Source organism: Rosa rugosa, chromosome 1 (genome assembly GCF_958449725.1).
Source record: "Rosa rugosa chromosome 1, drRosRugo1.1, whole genome shotgun sequence".
Taxonomy (NCBI): Eukaryota; Viridiplantae; Streptophyta; class Magnoliopsida; order Rosales; family Rosaceae; genus Rosa; species Rosa rugosa.
In genome coordinates this window covers 37,763,405-37,784,991 of record NC_084820.1, presented here as the reverse complement: position 1 = coordinate 37,784,991, position 21,587 = coordinate 37,763,405, and the positions used below count along the sequence as shown (strand labels likewise).

The following is a 21,587-nucleotide window of genomic DNA, read 5'->3' as shown; positions in this document are numbered from 1 at the left end:
TCTCTGTTATATAATTGAGTTGAATTTGATTGCGGAAACTTTTGGTGTTGGAAGGTTTGAAGTGCCGGAAGGGTGTGGTTTGGTGGCTGCTGATGCACTGCCGGTTGCATTTCGGACCTCTCATGTGGCTCTTCTTCACCAGGCCAATTTGAGCTCCGGTCAAGTAAGTACATTTGTGATTGGGTTTATGTAATTCATGTGTGGATGTGTTGGTGTAATTCATGTTTGGCTTCATTGCTTTTGTTGTTTGTGGGAAATTGGGATTGTGTCTGGGTTTGAATTGGAGATTGATTGTGTCTTGGGTGATGAATTTGCAGGGGAGCTGAGAATATGCAGTATTTGGAGTCATTGGGGGTTGATCATGTGGACTCCAGCAGTCAAAGTATTATCCAAAGTGTGAAGGACTTTTTGAAAACCAGAAAGCTTAAAGGCGTTGATGTTTTGTATGATCCAGTTCGGTCTCTGCTCTTTAACCTTGCAGCTAGAAAGAGGAACCCAGCTTGGGCTTGTTTTCAGAGGAGAGAGAGAGAAGAGAAGAATAAGAGTTGTCGTGGTTTTGGAGAAAAGAGAGAGAGAGAGGACCAAATCTGACTATAAGGGTATTTTAGGAAGTGTAAAAAGATAGGAGTTGAAATATTATTAAAAAAATAAAATGGGGTGTGGTTTGCAAATTTGGGGGTGCAAATTTCACCCCCCTACAAAAATCAACTAATCAATACAAGCCAAGTGGGTTTCAATGGGTATGAAGGAAGAAACCCGCAGTTGTGGTTTCAAAAGGTATGAAGGAACAAACATCAACTAATCAATAAAAGACCAAATTAATGGGTATGATACTGTGGTTGATCCTGAGATTGGTCAAAGAAATTTTACAAGGAAGAAACCCATGAATGTAAAACCCAGCCCCAAATCAAACCAATCGATTGAATCGCCCAAATTCAGCCCCAAATTTAATCTTTAACTTGCAAGAGCATAGAAAGGGGGGAGAGGGAGGGAGAGAGACACCCCCGGGAAGATGCAAGAGTTTCTTCTCATCATTTGATCTTTGAAGAGTTTCGGGCTAGATCCAGATTTCTCTTCATCATTGAATTAAAGAAGAAATGAACAATGATTTCCAAAAGTTTCAGCCAAAATGCGTCAATTGGGATTGACCCCAAATGTTTACTTTTGCCTTTTGGTGCTCCTCAGAAAGATAGAAACAAAGGAGAGACAGCATGACAGAGAGAGAGAGGAGAGAGAGAGAGAGAGAGAGTGTGCTGACAACAATGGAACAAAACGATAAGAAAGAGTAGAGAAGTCCCTACTATCTCAACAGCTTGAATGGGTATTAAATTCCTAACTCAAGAGATGTAGACCCGCGATGCTGCAGGTTTCTTTTCTTTCTGAATTTTATACATAATAAAGTAACGACTATTAATTCAAAATTTGTTGGTTTAAGTCCATGGCTTATATGTTATATAAATCTGTTATAGAAAAGACATTAACTTATCTGCAGAGTCATTCTTGTTTATAAACTTAAGAAGTTTATTTTTATCTAAACTATGATACATGTATAAATCATTTTATTTGTCATTCTGTGAATGGATTTTAGTATAGTTATAATTATTCATGATTTAGAATCTCACATGCTACATTTGGTTGTAAAAATTTTGATGCCGAACAATTGGATTTGATTAACTTTTGCAGAGGTGATTTTTGCATCTAGACCAAGAAAATGTACAATCTTGAGTTTTGAATTATATTTCATAAGAAGTTTATTCTTATCTAAACTATGATACATGTATAAATCATTTTATTTGTCATTCTGTGAATGGATTTTAGTATAGTTATAATTATTCATGATTTAGAATCTCACATGCTACATTTGGTTGTAAAAATTTTGATGCCGAACAATTGGATTTGATTAACTTTTGCAGAGGTGATTTTTGCATCTAGACCTAGAAAATGTACAATCTTGAGTTTTGAATTATATTTCATAATTTACCGTAGTTTGCAAATTACAAATGTACATGACTACATGTAAGGAATTCCTCCGAACTAGTTCAAGCTTGCAGTTAACTAGCTACCTGATCAGCCACTTTGAGTACATAATTGTCTTTTCGGATCATAAGGAAGCAATCCTAGTCTTTTCGGATCATCATATGATATAACTGGGTAGTACTGTGGGATCATGCAGAAAAAGCAAAAATATCAATGGTCCTGCTTTCCTATATTCTTCTAGGTCCTATCCTTACTAATGGAATTGATGTATTGGCAATTGCTTTTTTCCTCTATGTTACTAATAGAATTGTTGGTTTCTGTTTTTTTACTTGAATCTTATTTAATTATGTTGTTGATAGGTGGGATCTGATTTTTGTATAGTTTGTGCTCTAGGTTTTTGGCCTGATTTGATGTGAATTTGGAGGTTTTTAGCACTTCTAAAGGTAACTACTGTTTTGATTCTGTTGTTGTTTTGGACTTTTGGGTTGTGTTTTTTTGGATTATAGAGTGCTTGAATTTGCAAAAAAAAAAAAAAAAAAAAAGAACAGGGTTTATAAATAGTTCTTTCACTGTTTCGTTAGTGGTGGTGATTTTGGGCGAGCAAGCTTTTGGGTGTAGAAAGAATTTGACTTTTTTGTCTCAATTTTTTGGGTTTCACTTTTGGTTCATGACATCTTAACTGTGCACTGCGAAATTTCAAACTCCCAGCTAAAACATTACAAAAATATCATGGAGCCATCTATAGGTAAAAACATATAGATTAATAATTATATGGAAACCAATTTCACTCCCCCTATATATGTGATTCATCCTGTTTCTTTCTGTTGAAAATTTACCAAACCAATAAACATTGATCCAAAAATGATGATATCATGACATTATCTACAGTTAGGGAACCATTGATTTCTAATTGCTTGCGGTCTAAAACATCCCCATGAGCAACAGCAAAGTTGAACACAAAAAACCATAGGGAAAAATTCACCAACAGTGTCTGGACACTTAGGGGACTTTCAGAATGATACCTGAACTTACAAAGTTATCAATGTGATACTTGAACTCATTATTTCATATTAACGTTGTACCTACGACCAATTTCTGTCACGGAGCCGTTAATTCTGACCACGTGTGACGCACGTGAGGTGCAAAATGAGGGCAAAACAGTCTTTTTCAATTCATCAAATCCTAAATGAATTAATTCAAAATTAAAAATAAAAACTGAATAATTTTTTCTTTCTTTCTTTCTTTCTTTCTTTCTTCTTCTTTTTGCTTTGTTCTATTACCCAATCCAATACACTCTGACCACGAATCAAAAACTAAAAATCAACACTTCCTTGACCATGAAATTCAAAGAAACCTATTTATTATGATCTTCTTCAATTTGGATTTGGATCCTTCAGAAGCTGATTCAAATTTCATTTGGATTTGGATACCCACCAAACTATCTCCTCCCGAAACTCCATCTCCAAATCCAGTTTAGTCAACTTTCCTCCTCCACCACCACTCCCACCCTAGTGACAGCGATCAAGATAAAGTATTTGAACCTAGCAATTCTTCATGTTCATCTTCTTAAACCCAGCAAAAACCAAAAAAAAAAAAAAATCCCAGCAATTGTTCATGTTCTTGAACCCATTCATGTTCATCTTCTTAAACCCAGCAAACCCATTTGAGCTTTCGAGAGGAGAGATGATTGAGCTTCTCTATAAACCCAAGAAAATGAGTTCATAAATTGTAGCTCAAGTATTGCTGCTTTGCCATTTATCAATAAATAGAGGGAAAGATTACTGTGGACATAGGGGACACGATAACTCAGAGGAAGTCGGAACTCTGGGAATCCGTGGTTTTATGACACATAAAAGCACCAGCAATGGCAAGCCAATAATTGATTATAGAGAAGCTTATTGGCAGTAATCAATGACATCTTCATATATAACTCATTCAAAACTCATTCCAGCCATTAATCTCAAATTGAACTAACAATCAAGAGGGTGATTTTGGTGTCCTTCTCTGTGTGCAGAATGTGGCTACAGGAGAATATAGGGGTGAGAGACCAGCAGGAGGCCTCTTGAATCACGTTCACCCACCTACCTAAATTCAGATCCGGACTAGCTGATCCAAAGTTCCAAACCAAGGTCGGTGAACAAGAACTATCACCCGATCCCAGCCCGCCGCAACAAAACAATCGGAAGAAGGTCCCATGCAGCCCCAAATTCGAACTCCATTCGAAATCCGACTTCGATCCCGCCGCCGCCCAACTCGCCGCTTTAGTCCAATCCAACGCCAAGCCAGCGACCATGATCAGAACCCCGGGCACTGGTCGGAGCCGCAATCTCAGGCTACAACAACTGAACCTACACCCCCGGCAATCCTGGTCAGGGACGTTTTGATGGGGATATTTATCCAGTCAAGATGATTGGATTGGATTGGGGTTTTTTTTTTTTTTCGAGAGTGTATTGGATTGGATAATAGAACAAAGTGAAAAAATTTATTCAGCTTTTATTTTTATTTTTTTATTGGAAGCTTTTATTTTCAATATAATAATTATTCAGTTTTTATTTTTAATTTTAATTTTGAATTAATTCATTTAGGATTTGATGGATTGAAAAAGTCTTTTTTGCCCTCATTTTGCACCTCACGTGCGTCACGCGTGGTCAGAATTAACGGCTCCGTGACGGAAATTGGTCGTAGGTACGACATTAATACGAAATAATGAGTCCAGGTATCACATTGATAACTTTGTAAGTTCAGGTATCATTCTGAAAGTCTCCTAAGTGTCCAGACACTGTTGGTGAATTTTTCCCAAAACCATAATATAGACCTCTCTGCAATTGATTTCTCTATCTTCTGAGAAGAGAAACATTTTTCTAACAATTTCAAGACAATAAATTTACAAATATTTTGTGATTGTATACATTTGTAAATTAGGTGCTAGCCAAGGCAAATTACTACTTGCAGAATTTGAGGAAGCAAAGGAATATACCATTCGAATTTGGTTCCTTTTTTTTTTTTTTTTTTCGTTGAAGGACATTGAATTTTCAATGATGCACGAACCCATAAACTGTCATGAACAATGAACCCAGATATTGCGAACAATTGGATATTGAATATTAAGGACATGAAGTGATGCAGAACGGATGGCAGTCCAATTCGAAGAGCAGTTTGATCGTGCAAAATGAGGAAAACGAAAAGTTACAAGTAGCCACGCCACAGCTCGGTGTCCGATTGGAACGTGCGGTAGCTTTCCGGAAAGGGAATCGCGCCAAGAACGAAACTCGTCGCTATGCCACGACGTGTGGGCTTTTTCGGGCTTTCGGGGTCGTTTAGGGCCTCAAAACTGCGTTTTTCTATTTTTCCATAGTTTTGGTTTTCTAGTTTATTTTGGATTGTTTTCGTTTTTACCCATGGGCTTTAGGGTTTCATTGTTAGTCGCCCTAGGGTTTCTTTCTTATATATAAGCAGCCTTAAGCGGCTGCAGAACCTATCTTTTATCTTATTATCAATCAAATAGAGAATTTTCTCTTTTATCTCTGGTGGACTCCAGAACCCTTTGTTAGGTTTATCGCTTGTAAACCTAGTTTATCATTCTGACTGTGTCATGAAGAGAACTCATGTTTCTCCCCTCCCACAGCTTTTAAGCCAAAAAAAAAAAAAAAAAAAAGGGAGACTCAAATCAGCAACACTAAGCAATTACACACACATTCATCAGATAACCTTGTTTTTTCCTCTGCATAGTGATTGCAATGGATCCATTGCTACACGTGGAATCAAAATTGTTCAGTAAGCAAACCAAAATCAATTGCCAAACCAATCTCTTTCTTGCAGTGATATATATTGTCCATTTACCTTGTTTGAACCCCTTATATAAATTCCAAATCTTCAAGACCTGAAAAAAAAAAAAATGTTAAAACCTTCAATTGCAGGACTCAAACTTTAATTTGCAATCTGCATAAGCATGCCTTACGCCTTTACCTTTGTATTGTTCAAGTCTTCCTCTTTCTGTTTCAGTCATGAGTCATGACAATTGCAAATGGATGGACCCCTGCAAATACCGAAAATTCTTCAGTGCACGGTGGTGGAACTGCACATACAATCTTGATAGACACGTGGTTCAATCTGAGACGCACAATACGTGGGGTCAGCACTTAAGTCATCTGGGTCATTGATTAAAATGACTTTTCTTTTGACAGTCAACGTGGACTGTGAACAAAAAACAGACAATGTTCTCTGCAGGTAAAAAATTGTAGATGGTAAAAACGAAAGAGCTAAATGGGCAATCCGACCCTGTTGCTCAGACCCTGAGAAGTGAGTACTAATGTACTCTATTGCGACCAGAATCTGGAGGGTTGGCTCATCGATTCTGGTTCTTGTGCCTCTTGGTCTTCTTTGGTTTTGGAAGTCGGAGCAATTGTCAAAGTTGGGAAGAATAGAAAGATGGATCAAACTCTCTCTCTCTCTTCCTGTTCTTCTCTCTCCTCGTCTTCCTCGCTCTTGCTGAAGTGGTCGAAGGGAATCCATTGATCCGTCAAGTCGTGGACGACGACAATGAAGGCCACCACCACGGTCACGACGACGAGCGGATGCACAGAGCCAAGCACCACTTCTCGCTGTTGAAGCGCAAATTCTGCAAGTCGTACGCGAGCGATGAGGAGCAGGACTACAGGTTCGAGGTGTTGAAGAACAACATGAGGAAGGCGAAGAGGCACCAGCGATTGGCTCAAACGGCCCAACACGGCGTGCGGCCGGACGGGAAGCAACACAGGTCTGGGAAAGGTACCGGGAGTGATTGGATGGTTGGAGCGGGTTTTGGGCCTTTGTTTGGGCCAGGTCTGTCACACCCCGAATTCTGAATGAAGGATTCATATTCGAAGCATGAAACTCAAATACCCTGTTCATAATCTCAGAATTTTTCTCTCAAAACCAACCACACCTTACACCTCTTAATATTACATAAACCAAATCCCCAAGCTACTTATTACAGCACACTCTCACCAAATCAAATTGTAAGGCTCGAATGAGCATAACTCTCCTCATAAAAACAAATGATATAAATCCAATACTAATACTCTAAACCGCACGATCACTGCCCTGATTCTCCTGACCTGTAAGATTACCCGCTACACAATTTGAATAGTGTACCGGGAATTGCAACAACACAAAACCCGGTAAGCTTTTGACAGCCCGTATGAGTAAACAAGAAAGAACTGTTGATTTATTCAATTATATTTATTATAACTCAAGTAAACAATCAACACAGTCACACGGTAACTCGAAAAATCACATAAACATAAAAGCAAGTATATTCTCGATACTCTCTTTTAAAACTCAACATTTGACTGATCACAACCAACAAATATTGCAACATTAATATGTGAAATAACATTAAAGCAAAGCATGCTCGATTCTCTTTTCACTAACACCTTCACATATTAACAATATATCACAGATAGATATTTGATCAAAATAATATAAGTACACTTCTCTTTTTAGTGAATTTTCGGATTAACTGGTAATAATTCATAAAACCACGTGCTATGATCCAACGTACTATACCAAAGCACGGGTAAGCCAGATTGACAATTCATAAATCCACATGCTAGGGTCCAACGTACTATACCAAAGCATGGGACAACCAGGTTGACTGGTAACAAATCACAAATACAAGTGCTAGGGTCCAACGTACTATACCCAAAGCACAAGTAAGCCAGGTTGACTGGTAACAAATCACAAATCCACGTACTAGGGTCCAACGTACTATACCCAAAGTACGGGTAAGCCGCAGCATACCAGGGTCCAACGTACTATACCCAAGTATGTATACTCAAAGTACTCAAAGTAAGCAACCTTCCTAAGAGTATAATAGTGCACTATCTGTAGGGACTAGGGCCCAACGCTAACTTCCACATAACACCAAAACACATTTACCAGTAATTCACTTAAGCACGGGGTAGTAGATAACACCCGGCTTCACAATTGTACTTCTCAGACATAATCAAATTCACAAAATACAATCTTTCTGAATTATAGATCGTATATATGTATATGTACACCCAAATAATGAACATATTATTTCAAGACAAATCTTTATTTCTTAAAATAATTTCCACATAATCACAATTGGGCATATAAATAGCTTTCACACCACATGATCAACATTTCATTATTCAACAATTAAATGCGAGATTAATAGCTTGAATAATATCCAATTCATTATCAATCATTTCATCACACCAATCACACGTCAACCAATATATATATTCCACGTAAATATATATATACGTAATCATCCGCTCAGGGATGACCACTAATACCAACTATAGTTCAAGCATAAAAACCGTGAAATTCATTTGTATAATAAAATCATTTTACTTACCTATGGACCGTAGTTGATCAAGTCCATATGATTTAAAACAAATATTTATTCCACAAATATTTTCACACAATTGCGACAAAAATAAAGTAATTAAATTTATTCGGTTCGTAATATGAACCACGTGAGGTTTACTCACCTCTAATCCAGCTGCGTCTTCTAAAAAGCCAAATATATCAATCCGAATCGTCCACCAAATCAATCCATCGATCACCTAATCCAATAATGATCTTAACTTAGCCAACAACTCATAAACGTACTTAAATGACGATCCAACGGTCGGATTCAAATTAAATGATGATCCAACGGTCAGATCCTCACAGATCGCCTTTAGGATCATCCTCCTAAATTATCATGAAGATCCAACGGTCTGATCTTCCTGAATCGCCCTTACTAATATCTCCATAATTTTATATGAAAATCCGACGGTCGGATTCTCACGAATCGCCTTCCGAATTACTGTTTTACAATTATACGAAGATCCAACGGTCGGATCTTCGCCCGTGACCTCACAAAGTCATCGGGACAGTCATACGATCAACATAATAAAATTTGAAGCAAAACCGATGGTCTGATCTCCGCAGATCGTAAACCGAAGATAAAACGTAAAAACCGTAAATAGTAACGTAAAAACGTAAATCCACTATTTATCAACTTTTTCTAACATGACCATGTTATATATCAAAACGCTCGTATGGATGCATAGATCATCGCCTAGATAATGAAAACTCGAAATATGGCCTGACGCGCCGCCACAAGCGGTGGTCAGTGGGCGGTCAACGCGGCGGTCAACTCCGGGTCAACCACCTCCGATGGCAAAGCGACCAACTACAAACTTGTTCAAAATGAAAGGGTGATCGACTTCCATACCTGGAGCTAAGTCTGGTTTGGCCTAGATCGTCCTAGATCAAGCTTGGAAGTTGGATTAATCTCGTGCGTCTGATCAGATTCCAGATTGAATCAGAGACGTCGAAATCTTCAACTCGTGATCTTTCACTCCACACTCAAAATCGTCGTGCAAGGCTCATATGGGTATGATCAGGGGGAGAAGGACAACCCAAAACCGAGAGGATCGGTTGAGGTGATGCCAGAAAACTGGAAATCCGGCCGGGTTGGATTTTGGGCACGGGGAGGCTTCGATCCACGTCTGGGGGCAGCGGCGGGGCAAGGCGACAGCAGGGGGTGACTGGGCGTGCGGAGGCGAGCTCGGGAAGTGCCGGGTTGTGGCCGGAGGACGCCGGAGGAGTGAGATGGGGCCGGGTCGGGTCGAGCGGTTCGGCCGCGTGGGAGAGGAGAGAGAACGGAGAGTTTCGGGGGCCAAAACGCAAAAATGAGAAAATTTCGTCCTTAATGAAATAATTCGGATTTTTGACCTATTTATAGAAAAATCTCAATTTTCAAATATTCATAACTTATTCATACGAACTCCGAATATTGCGTTCCACATATGCACGAGATCGTATCGACGAGCTCTACAACTTTCATGAAGGAAGTTTTCCCAAATTCCGTATGTATAAAAAGTCAATTTCCACGAGCCCCTAAATAACGTTCGTTTTCGAAAACAAAATCGTTCGAACTAATTCCACAACTTTTCCAAGCTTCGTACTCGCTCCTACTATCGTGAAATCATTTCTAAAAATCCATGGAATTTAATTTGGATTTTTCGGGGTATTACAGGGTCTAGAGCTGACCATTGGTTTAGGCTTGGATATGGGCCCAACTATTATGAAAGGAAAATTCTACAAAATGTTAACGTATGACATGCATACAATTGCCTTAAAAGTGGTAATTTGAGTCCTCAAAATAGTAATATTAGTCCTCAAAGTGGTAACATGAGTCCTTAAAGTGATAAATTTTCTTAGTTACCACATGAGTCCTCAAAATAGTAATATTAGTCCTCAAAGTGGTAACATGAGTCCTTAAAGTGGTAAATTTTCTTAGTTTACCATATGAGTCCTCAAAATAGTAATATTAGTCCTCAAAGTGGTAACATGAGTCCTTAAAGTGGTAAAAATAGTTGATGTATGAGAAATGTTAACATACTATAGCTTTACCCATTATGAAAAGAAGAACACATGAGAAGTTTTCGGTTTTTGAGCGAAAGAATGCATGAGAATTGAAAATATTTTTAGTTTATGGACATTGAATGTCAGTACGAAATTTATTTAATTAAAGTTAAATTTTATTAACCCGAATTGGTCCTTTGTTAATTAAATTCTGGAAATTAATGATTAAGAGCGTTGTTTTGCATAGCCATTTTAATAAACACTGGAAACTGTGTAGAAGTGGGTGGTCAACAGTTTAGAAGTGAGTACGTAATTTCTATAAAATAATATATATTTTGTAAATTATTTATTTAAATTTTGATACTTTTATTCGTGACAATTAGATAAATATATAAAAGATAGAGGGCGCAGGAAGGTGTAGGCATAATCTTTCTGCGCATAACCGCACATCAAAAATGCTAGTATGAATTCTTCAATTCTCATTTTCCATTTATCCTGATCAAGCTACCATACTTGACTAGAACCGAAGGAAGATCTATCACACCAAAAAAACTAGATCTCAAAGCAAGGTATGTTAATTACTTACTAGTTAGAGTAAAAATTTAGCTTTAGCGAACAAGTCTCTTCTCTTAATAATAGTATAAATAAAAACATATGATAATTGAAAATATTTGAAGTTTATTTACATTTAATTCAATGTTTTAATGATTAAAGTCATTTTCACAACTTATTTTGCATCAGTGATATAGTTTAGGCATACGAGAGTGCGGGGTTGAACAATGCATCAATAAGAGTGGCGACAAAGTGGTCATTGAAATATTTGTAATAAAAAAAAAAAGTAATTTGTGTACATAGTGCGAACCCAAAAAATAAAAATTGGACATGGATAAATTAGACAATACCCATCTATTTATACGCTTATACTTCCCTAAAGGGAGCTGAATCATGAGAGTATAAACTTTGAAATTTTTTTACATTGGTTGATATAGCTTATGCCCACGAGAGTGTGAGAGCTGAAAAATCGAAAAAAGAAGTTGTGAAAGAGCGGTTATGAGCATATTAGTTTTATGTGGTACTTAGGGTTGACCTAGTAGATCGAGACCCAAACAACGATGAAAATAGCTGAAATTTTGACCATAATCATATATTCTTATCATGATAACATCCAACAGTCGATTTTAATAAAATATATTTCCTCTACATTGTTCCTCATGGAAGGTATACTATTTGATACAACTAATAATCAAGTTAGACCACATTAGTAGACATACAAAGATTTTGTGCGATCCAAATAATCGAAATTGGAAATCGATAAATTTGACATTGCCCATCTGTTTGTAGCATATTAATAAGTATTTTGTAAAAAAATTAACCTGATTCGCCTTCATTTCGTCATTAAATAAAGCGGTCAACCCTTTATACGCTTCTACTTCCCTAAGGGGAGTTGAACCACAAGGAGATAAACTTTCCAAAATTTTTACATTAGCTGATATAGCTCATACCCAGGAGAGTGTGAGAGCTGACAGATCAAAAAAATAAGTTGCGAATGAGCGGTTATGAGCATATTAATTTTATGTGTTATTTAGGGTTTGGGGTTGACCTGGTAGATCGAGACCTAAACAACGGTGAAAATAGCTGAAATTTTGACCATAATCATATATTCTTATCATGATAACATCCAACGGTCGATTTTAATAAAATATATTTCCTCTACATTGTTTCTCATGGAATGTAAATTATTTGATACAACTAATAAACAAGTTAGACCACATTAGTAAACATATAAAGATTTTGTGTGATCCAAATAATCGAAATTGAAAATCGATAAATTTGACATTACCGATCTATTTATAACATATTAATAAGTAAAATTTATAATTAAATCGTAATTTAATTATATCAATAATTTATATCAATAAACAAACTAAAATATATTAAAATTATTTTACCGATGGACGGCTGTGACATTACCGATCTCACATTTAATTTATATCAATAAACAAACTAAAATATATTAAAATTAAAATTTTCTAATTAAATCGTAATTTGATTTAGTTCTTTTTTTTAAAAAAAAATTTGACATTGGAATTGGAAATCGATAAATTTGATTTGTGTGAATCGAAATTGGAAATCGATAAATTTGACATTACTCATCTATTTATAGCATATTAATAGGTATTTCGTAAAAAAATTAACCCGATTCGCCGTCATTTATACATTAAATAAAGCGGTCAACCCTTTATACGCTTCTACTTCTCTAAGGGGAGCTGAACCACGAGGAGATAAACTTCCCAAAATTTTTACATTAGCTGATATAGCTCATACCCACGAGAGTGTGAGAGTTGACAGATTTTAAAAAAAATAAGTTGCAAATGAGCGGTTATGAGCATATTAATTTTATGTGATATTTAGGGTTTATGGTTGATCTAGTAGATCGAGACCCAAATAACGATGAAAATAGCTGAAATTTTGATCATAATCATATATTCCTATCATGATAACATCCAACGGTCGATTTTGATAAAGTTTATTTCCTCTACATTGTTCCTCATGGAAGGTATACTATTTGATACAACTAATAAATAAGTTAGATCACATTAGTAGACATATAAGGATTTTGTGTGATTCAAATAATCGAAATTGAAAATCGATAAATTTGACATTATCCATCTATTTATAGCATATTTATAGGTTTGTAAAAAAATTAACCCGATTTTCCATAATTTCGACATTAAATAAAGCGGTCAACCTTTTATACACTTCTACTTCCCTACAGGAAGCTGAACCACGAGGAGATAAACTTCCTGAAATTTTTACATTAGCTGATATAGCTCATACCCACCAGAGTGGGAGAGCTGACAGATCGGAAAAAGAAGTTGCGAATGAGCAGTTATGAGCATGTCATTTGATGGGTATATATATAGTTCCACATGGATTGACACGGAAACGATGAACAAATAAGGTAATTTTTGTACCATAGCTATTCATCAATGCAATAGTTGCTATCACGGTCAAATTAGCCAATTTATGTTTCCTCCACCTTGTTCATCTTAAAATGTATACATTTATATGTGATGCGGCTAAAATAGCCTCACAATTTAACCCTGCAAAATGTAGTTGTCAGTATAGGATAAGCAGGGATCGTTCAGTCCGGGGATTGTAGGGTACACCTACACAAAAAGGTCAATTAACAAATAAAAGAATAAAATGGGGGTTTTGAGATTTGGTTCCTAATCTACTTAAAATAAAACCAAAACAAATAAAACTATATACAATGATCGACTTCCCTAACCTAGACCAATACCACTCGGAAATTACTAAGTGTAAAAACAGAAAATCCATTTCAACATGCTACAAAACTGTGCCCATCTTGAATGCATAGATAAGAGCTCAAATGAAAAGCCTCAGCGGATCAATCCATTTATCTGATTCGTTCTAATGTAGGCTTGGATCGGAAAAGTCCTTACCAAGCCTAATACTACTAATTTTCGAAAACACTCAGCGTAATTCTCTTAACTAGTAGTATTATCTAACCCTCGAATCAACTCACACGTGCAAATTAACCATTACACATAGAATTTAACACGTAATTTCCAGAATCGTTTAATCATTAAAGCATGATTTTTACCACTTTTTAGAACTAATTGCTACTTGTTTAACTCAGCGCCTTAACAAATAACAATTACCCTTGGCAAATTAAGCAAACACACAAGAATACTCAGCGTGATTCTAGCATGCAAACTTATGAACCTAACTCTGAAAATTACCTAAACACATAAAAGGGCACAAGATTGTAACATGCATCATAAAAGAATTCTCGAAATTAACTCAATAATAAATTGAAAATCTCAAAAATATTAATAAAAATATTCTGAAAATTTCATGTCTCCAATTACACAACTCGCAAATCCGAACACACAAAACCGAAACAAAAATTGTGAGTAGAGTCATAGTTACACTTTGAAGCTTTCCTCAGCGGCTTGGCAACAAGGTGATGAACTCGTCTCTGCTATGGTGGTGGAGCGTCCTTGACTCAGCGCCTAAGAACTTCGTAGATTGATGGATGGATGGTGGTCACGGTCTTGTAGGTGATGGAAGTTTAAGGAGTGAATTGGGCAGAGTCTTGGAATAGTTTTTGGCCAGGAAGTGATGGAAATTCTGTTCTGGACGTTGCCTATTTATAGGGGAGCATTGGTTGGCTTTTGTCGATCATACCCTTCATCATTGGACGGATGGGATTGCATCATAATTCCTTTAATTTTCCAACTGAAAACGTCTCCTTTATGGCCTTAACTCCTCTCATAATGGGGTCTTTTAACAGCTGAAACGTCTTTCTCCTTTATTCCCGAACTAAAAACGTCTTTCTCCTTTATTTATTTTCCAGCTGAAACGTCTTTCTCCTTTATTTCCCTTCTTCATTGCTTGGTCAAACGTCTTAAATTTCCTACAAAAAGGTGGAGAATATCAGATTTTTTTAAGAGAAAATAAAGGGAATTAATGTAAAGACCGCAAAAACGTCGACGGTAAGGAATCCTGATCCCGTTAGGATTTTTTTTCATAAATTTCGCATTTTGCTCCTATTTTACGCCAAACACTGTACAAGACTCTTAAACTGACTCGATAACTCAAAACACGAAACTTAAGGGAGAAACAAGTCTAAAATGGGGCATATACTCAATAATATCGTCGCACTTTATGCTCCTATCAAATACCCCACACTTAACTTTTGCTAGTCCCTTAGCAAAACAGAAATACAAAACAAAACAAAGACTCGACAAAAAGCAAGTAAATGACTCTACTACCCCTAACTGTTGTCTCAGAGACTCCAAACTCATGGCTTTCACGTTAAACACTTAATCAAAATCGCATAGATAATTCCATGGTTAATAAACATGTAACGCTCATATGACTAAGTAAGATGTGGAGAACTTAAGTTATACAGTGAATGATAGCATGTTTCGAACAAGTCCAATCCAAACTCACAAGGCATACTCTCGATTTTTCTCTCAGAAATGGCTATGCTTAAAAGCTTCACACTCAAGTATATGCAAGAGAACAAATTGTAAGGCAACAAACAGCTTGCATATTTCATCAATAAACGCATTTTGTGAAGAATTATTAAAGACCTCAAGAAATGACTAAGTGCACAAATGGACCTAAACCATAAGCTCGACTGCGTACCTGACTCCACTAACCAAAGACTGCCCATCTCAAGGATCAAGTCAGCACTTAAAATAGGTTGTAATGGGGCTAAGCTAGGGTTTTCGAAATGAAGATTAAGGATACAAAAATCCTAAGGACCTAGCAGAGCATATATGGACCACTTTATGTCATCATTTTTGTAGACCAAATATCATTGTTTTGGGCCAAACCTTCACTCTAACCAACATGGGAATGGACAAAGGCATAATTTTCAACTTTGAGCCTTCTACAAATTTGAAAGTCCAAAACCACACTTCAACAATTTCCCAAGAGTTTTCTTTTCAATTTTTCTTCTCTTTTGCCACTTTTCTTTCTTTCTTTCTTTTTCATTTTCATTTTCTTTCAATTTTTTTTTTTATGGCAAATTTTTTTTTCTCTTTTTTTTTTTTTCTTGGATTTTCCCCACCCCACACTTGTCTTTCATCGTCACCCCTACACATTATGTCATGCTCTACTAAGTCCCTAGGACAAGGGTAGAGATATCCTGTACTAAGCTCATGGTAGGGTAGTGAGGGTGATGAAACAAAGGTTTTCAACGTAGGCTCAAAGGGGTTCACTCTAAGGAGTCCCACGACGGGCACAATTGGGGACACATGCTTGTTTGGCTATGGTGGTTACCCTAATGCCTTCTATCCTATCCAGGATCAGTGCATATTATGGCATACAAGTTTTGACAGTCACAACAGCCGAGTTCTAGTACTCTCTAGTCCATTAAAATCTATGGCACATGATCATTGGATTTTCAAAGAATGATGAGGTTTTGCAAATACAGCCACGAAATTCTAGAATTATCAATTAAGCACTCGAAAAGAAAGTATTTTAGCTCAAAAGCTCACTTAGGGTCAAATGAATCAGACTTAATCCTAGCATGCTTAATGAACCAAGTTACAATCCTATCTCAAATCTTCATACAAGTATCACAACGTCGATTAACCACAGAATTCAATTAAGTCCTATTTCGATTGTGAAAACCTTCAGCCATGAATTCAGAGACATGTTCATCCTAGACGTTAGGAGCATCCTAAGACTCAAACAAACAAAAAGACTATAAAACCAACAAAATAAATTTTTTTTTTTTTTTTTTTTTTTTTTTAAACTGAAAAAATTCTGAAAATAAAGGTGTAAACCCACCCCATACTTAGAATCTACATTGTCCTCAATGGGAAGGGTAAAATAAACAAACAAACAAACAAAGACACAAGTACAATTCAACCTAAGCAAGTGAAGGGATAGAAATGTCAAACTCTCGTTGATGGCTCCTCCACAGCTTCTGTTGAAATGGGTTGCCTCCCATGCAGCGCTTAATATTTATAGTCCTTCAGCCGGGACTCTTCTCCTTGTTCACACGTCATGGGGTGCCTCCTGGAGGGGTATCTCTTCCAATGTGTGCCCCACGAAGGACTCATAGTAGGGCTTGAGACGATGCCCATTTACCTTGAACTCCTTCCCCGTCTTCTCACTCTTGATCTCTACAGCACCATGAGCAAACACATTTGTAACTATAAATGGGCCAACCCAACGAGAACGAAGTTTACCAGGGAATAGCTTAAGTCTGGAATGGAATAACAGAACTTTCTGGCCCACTTGGAAGCTTTTTCCGCGGATCATTTTGTCATGGTAGGCCTTTGTCTTCTCCTTGTAGATCCATGAAGCATCGTAGGCCTCATTCCTTATCTCCTCAAGCTCATTTAGCTGTAGCTTCCTATGTAGGCCCGCTTCATCATAATCCATGTTGAACTTTTGGACAGCCCACCAAGCCTTGTGCTCTAGCTCCACTGGAAGGTGGCATGCCTTTCCGTAGGCCAACCTAAAGGGAGACATCCCAATAGGCGTCTTGTAGGCTGTTCTGTAGGCCCACAATGCATCATCTAATCTCTGGCTCCAATCCTTCCTTGTTGGGCCCACTGTCTTTTCGAGTATCCTCTTGATCTCCCTGTTGGACACCTCTGCTTGGCCACTGGTCTGAGGGTGGTAGGGCGTGGACACCTTATGGGTTACCCCATACTTCTTCAGCAAAGCCTCGATTGTCCGGTTGCAAAAATGAGAACCTCCATCACTGATCAGCACACGTGGCACACCAAACCTGGAAAATATGTTAGTTTTCAAGAAACCTGCAACCACTTTTGAATCGTTAGTCCTGGTGGCTTTTGCTTCCACCCACTTTGATACATAGTCCACAGCCAATAGTATATATAAACAGCCATTAGACGAAGGAAATGGGCCCATAAAGTCAATGCCCCAAACATCGAAAATTTCTACAGTTATTATTGGGCTCATGGGCATTTGATCTTTTGGGCCAAGATTACCAGTCCGTTGGCATCTATCACAAGAAATACAAAACAAGTTTGCATCCTTGAAGATAGTGGGCCAATAAAATCCACAGTCTAAGACCTTCAAGGCCGTTCTACGAGGCCCAAAGTGGCCTCCACAAGCCTCACTATGGCAAAATGACAGAATTGACCTATGCTCAGACTCTGGGACACATCTCCTAATGACTTGGTCACTACAATGTTTCCATAAATAGGGCTCATCCCAAATAAAGTGCCTAGCCATTTTCTTCAATTTATCCTTACTAGCTTTGGAAAGTGTGTCAGGAAATGTCCTAGTGACTAAATAGTTAACTATATCCGCATACCAGGGCACACTAACCTCTATCCCAAAGAGCTGCTCATCTGGGAAAGTTTCCTGTAGGGGCTGGATGTCCTCCTCATGTACTATCCTGCTCAAATGGTCCGCCACCACATTCTCGCTTCCCTTCTTGTCCTTGATCGCTAGGTCAAACTCCTGCAGCAGCAAGATCCATCTAATCAATCTGGGCTTGGCCTCCTTCTTGATCATCAGATATCTCAAGGCTGCATGGTCAGAGTAAACAATTACTTTAGAGTGCAATAAATAAGAACGAAACTTATCTAAAGCAAAGACTACAGCCAAGAGTTCTTTTTCAGTGGTGGAGTAGTTGAGCTGGGCGTCGTTGAGGGTCCGAGAAGCATAGTAAATAGCATAGGGCTTCTTATCCTTCCTCTGGCCCAACACAGCTCCAACAGCATAGTCTGATGCATCACACATAAGCTCGAAGGGTAGACTCCAATCCGGTGGGCACATGATGGGGGCCGTGGTCAACAACTCCTTGAGCTTTTCAAACGCCTTCTTGCAATCCTCATTGAACACAAAGGGCACGCCCTTTTGCAATAGGGCACACATAGGTCTCGCCACCTTGGAGAAGTCTTTGATGAACCGCCTGTAAAATCCTGCATGGCCAAGAAAAGAGCGTACCTCCCTCACAGTTGTGGGGGAGGGTAAGTGACGTACAAGATCAACCTTAGCCTTATCTACCTCAATGCCCCTAGCAGATATTATGTGTCCTAACACTATCCCTTGTGTCACCATGAAGTGACACTTCTCCCAATTCAGCACAAGGTTAGTTTCTACACACCTCTCAAGTATCAATCCTAGATTCTCTAAACAAGTATCAAAATCTTTACCGAAGACACTAAAGTCGTCCATAAAGACTTCAATAATATTTTCAATGTATTCTGAGAAAATGGAAAGCATACATCTTTGGAAAGTACCTGGTGCGTTGCATAAGCCGAAGGGCATGCGCCTATAAGCAAAGGTCCCAAAGGGGCACGTGAAGGTCGTCTTCTCCTGATCCTCGTGGGCTATGCAGATCTGGTTGTACCCACTATATCCGTCCAAGAAGCAATAGTAGGAATGGCCCGCTAAGCGCTCCAACATCTGGTCAATAAAAGGCAAGGGCATATGATCCTTCCTCGTTGTGGCATTCAGCTTCCGGTAGTCGATACATACCCTATGACCAGTCACTAATCTCTGGGGCACTAGCTCATTATCCTCGTTCTGTACCACTGTCACCCCAGACTTCTTGGGCACCACTTGCACTGGAGAGACCCACTTACTATCAGAAATGGGGTAGATCACCCCACAATCTAGCAACTTGATCACCTCGTCTTGGACCACCTTCATCATGGGCGGATGTAGACGCCTTTGGGCTTCTCTTGTGGGCTTGGCGCCATCTTCTAACAGGATCCGGTGGACACACGTGGTTGGGCTGATCCCCTTGATATCTGCTAGAGTCCAACCAATGGCAGTCTTGTGCTTCTTCAACACGTCCACCAACTTCCTTTCTTGCTCTACCTCCAGCGTTGACGATATGATCACTGGGAGGGTCTCCTTTTCTCCTAGGTACGCGTACTTCAAATGCTCAGGGAGTACCTTCAATTCCAACTTGGGTGCCTGAACAATAGAGCGTAGCATTTTATTAGTAGAAACCGGAATTGACAAATAGGAAATTGACCTCTTTATAGGCTGAGCCTCCAGTGAGGCCACAGTCTTGATCACTCTAGGCTCCTCAACGTCCCACTCAACCTTGGGGATAGGTTCCCCATTTGCATCATATCCGACAACCTCCTCTAGGGTCAGAGCCAATTCATCCTCAACCATTACTTCAGAGAAAACCTGCGCGAGTGAATCAACTACATCAATAGCAAAGCAAGGTTTCAAGTCAGAAACAGGGTACCTCATGGCTTCAAGAATGTTGAAGCGTATAACATCACCATCAAACTCCATGGTGAGAGTCCCTTTGTACACGTCGATCTTCGTTCTTGCAGTCCTCATAAAGGGACGCCCTAAAAGTAATGGAGTGGTATTTAGGGGTGATTCCTCCATGTCCAATACGTAGAAATCCGCAGGGAATATCAGATGGTTTACCTGCACAAGAACATCCTCAACATACCCTTGAGGGTATTTGTTAGACCTATCAGCAAGTTGAATGACAACATTATCCCTTTTAAGAGGGCCTAGACCTAGGGACACATACAAATTATAAGGCATAACATTTATGGATGCCCCTAAGTCTAACATCACATTTTCAAACCTGGTGTCACCAATGATACAGGGAACAGAAAAACTCCCTGGGTCCTTCAACTTTGGGGGTAGTTTCCTCTGGATAACGGCTGATACCGTCTCGCTCATTTTCACCACCTCCTTCAATCTTGTCTGCCTCCTTGTGGTGCAAAGCTCCTTCAAGAACTTGGCGTATTTAGGCACTTGTTTGATGCACTCAATCAGGGGCATATTCACTTGAACCTTCTTGAAGATTTCCAAGATCTCTTGATCAGATTTATCTTTCTTCGTCTTGGCAAACCTGCTTGGGAAAGGTATAGAAACAACTGGGTTAGTCTTAATTAAACCACTAGAGTTAGGAATTGTACCTTTGGGTGCCTCAGCTTGGGGCACGTTAACTTCCACCCTTGATGTAGCTAGGTCCTTCTCAACATCCTCCTTAGACACCTCCACAACGTCTTCTTCTTCATTATGGGCCGCTTGGATCTTCTTGTGGGCTCTGGGAGGTTCAACTAGTACGCGTCCACTCCTAGTGATGATGGCTTGGGCGTGCTCATTCCTTGGGTTAGGCACTGTGTTGCTCGGTAGCTTCCCTGTTTCAGCAATTCGACCCATGAAATCCACCACTTGGCCCATTTGATTCTTGAGCTCTGCAATATCCTTTGAATGGGTCGCCTGTCCTACAACCAAAGCTTGAGTAGCCGTGTTAAGTTGTTGTTGCCCCGCAGCAAGGGACTTCAACAGTTCATCATAATTAGGGGCACTCAAAGTATTAGAAACAGGAGGTGGAGGGACAGAATTGGGAATACCAAAAGTTTGAGGTACCTGAGGCCTCAAAAACAAACCTGGTGGGCGCTGAGAATTCTGACCTGGGCCTTGAGGTGGTCTCAAGGTGTTATCATTGTTGGCCCAACGAAAGTTGGGGTGATCTCTGAGCCCAGGATTGTACGTATTGGAGTAAGGGTTGTACCTCGGGCCGCCTTGACCTCCATGATACCCTAGGGCGTTAACAGATTCCCATCCTTCTGGAGAGGCAAGCTGGGGACATTTATCAGTGGGGTGCCCTTGAGTCGAGCACATCCCACACACTTGAGCCATTGCTCCTCCTCCATTACCGTTTAAGACTTGAGACAGCAGAGTAGACATCTTGTTGACCTTGTCTTCAAGAGCAGAGTTAG

At 38.9% G+C, this 21,587-nt stretch overlaps 1 protein-coding gene across 1 annotated transcript; it reads right to left on the bottom strand.

The window, feature by feature from the left end:
- Positions 1-2,704: 2,704 nt before the first annotated feature.
- LOC133727309 (uncharacterized) lies at positions 2,705-20,904 on the bottom strand. The gene is made up of 3 exons (XM_062154906.1): positions 18,738-20,904; positions 2,819-2,898; positions 2,705-2,716 (listed from the first exon to the last, which is right to left on the bottom strand). The coding sequence occupies exons 1-3, from the start codon at positions 20,638-20,640 to the stop codon at positions 2,705-2,707; spliced, it is 1,995 nt and encodes a 664-aa protein (XP_062010890.1). The 5' UTR covers positions 20,641-20,904.
- Positions 20,905-21,587: the final 683 nt, after the last annotated feature.

Coding starts and splice junctions, on each gene's coding strand:
- LOC133727309 (XM_062154906.1), bottom strand. CDS start 20,640: ATGCCCCTGATTGAGTGCATCAAACAAGTGCCTAAATACGCCAAGTTC. Junction 2,899..18,737: donor GAGACCTATGTGTGCCCTAT/TGCAAAAGGGCG, acceptor GGGATGTTTTAG/ACCGCAAGCAATTAGAAATC.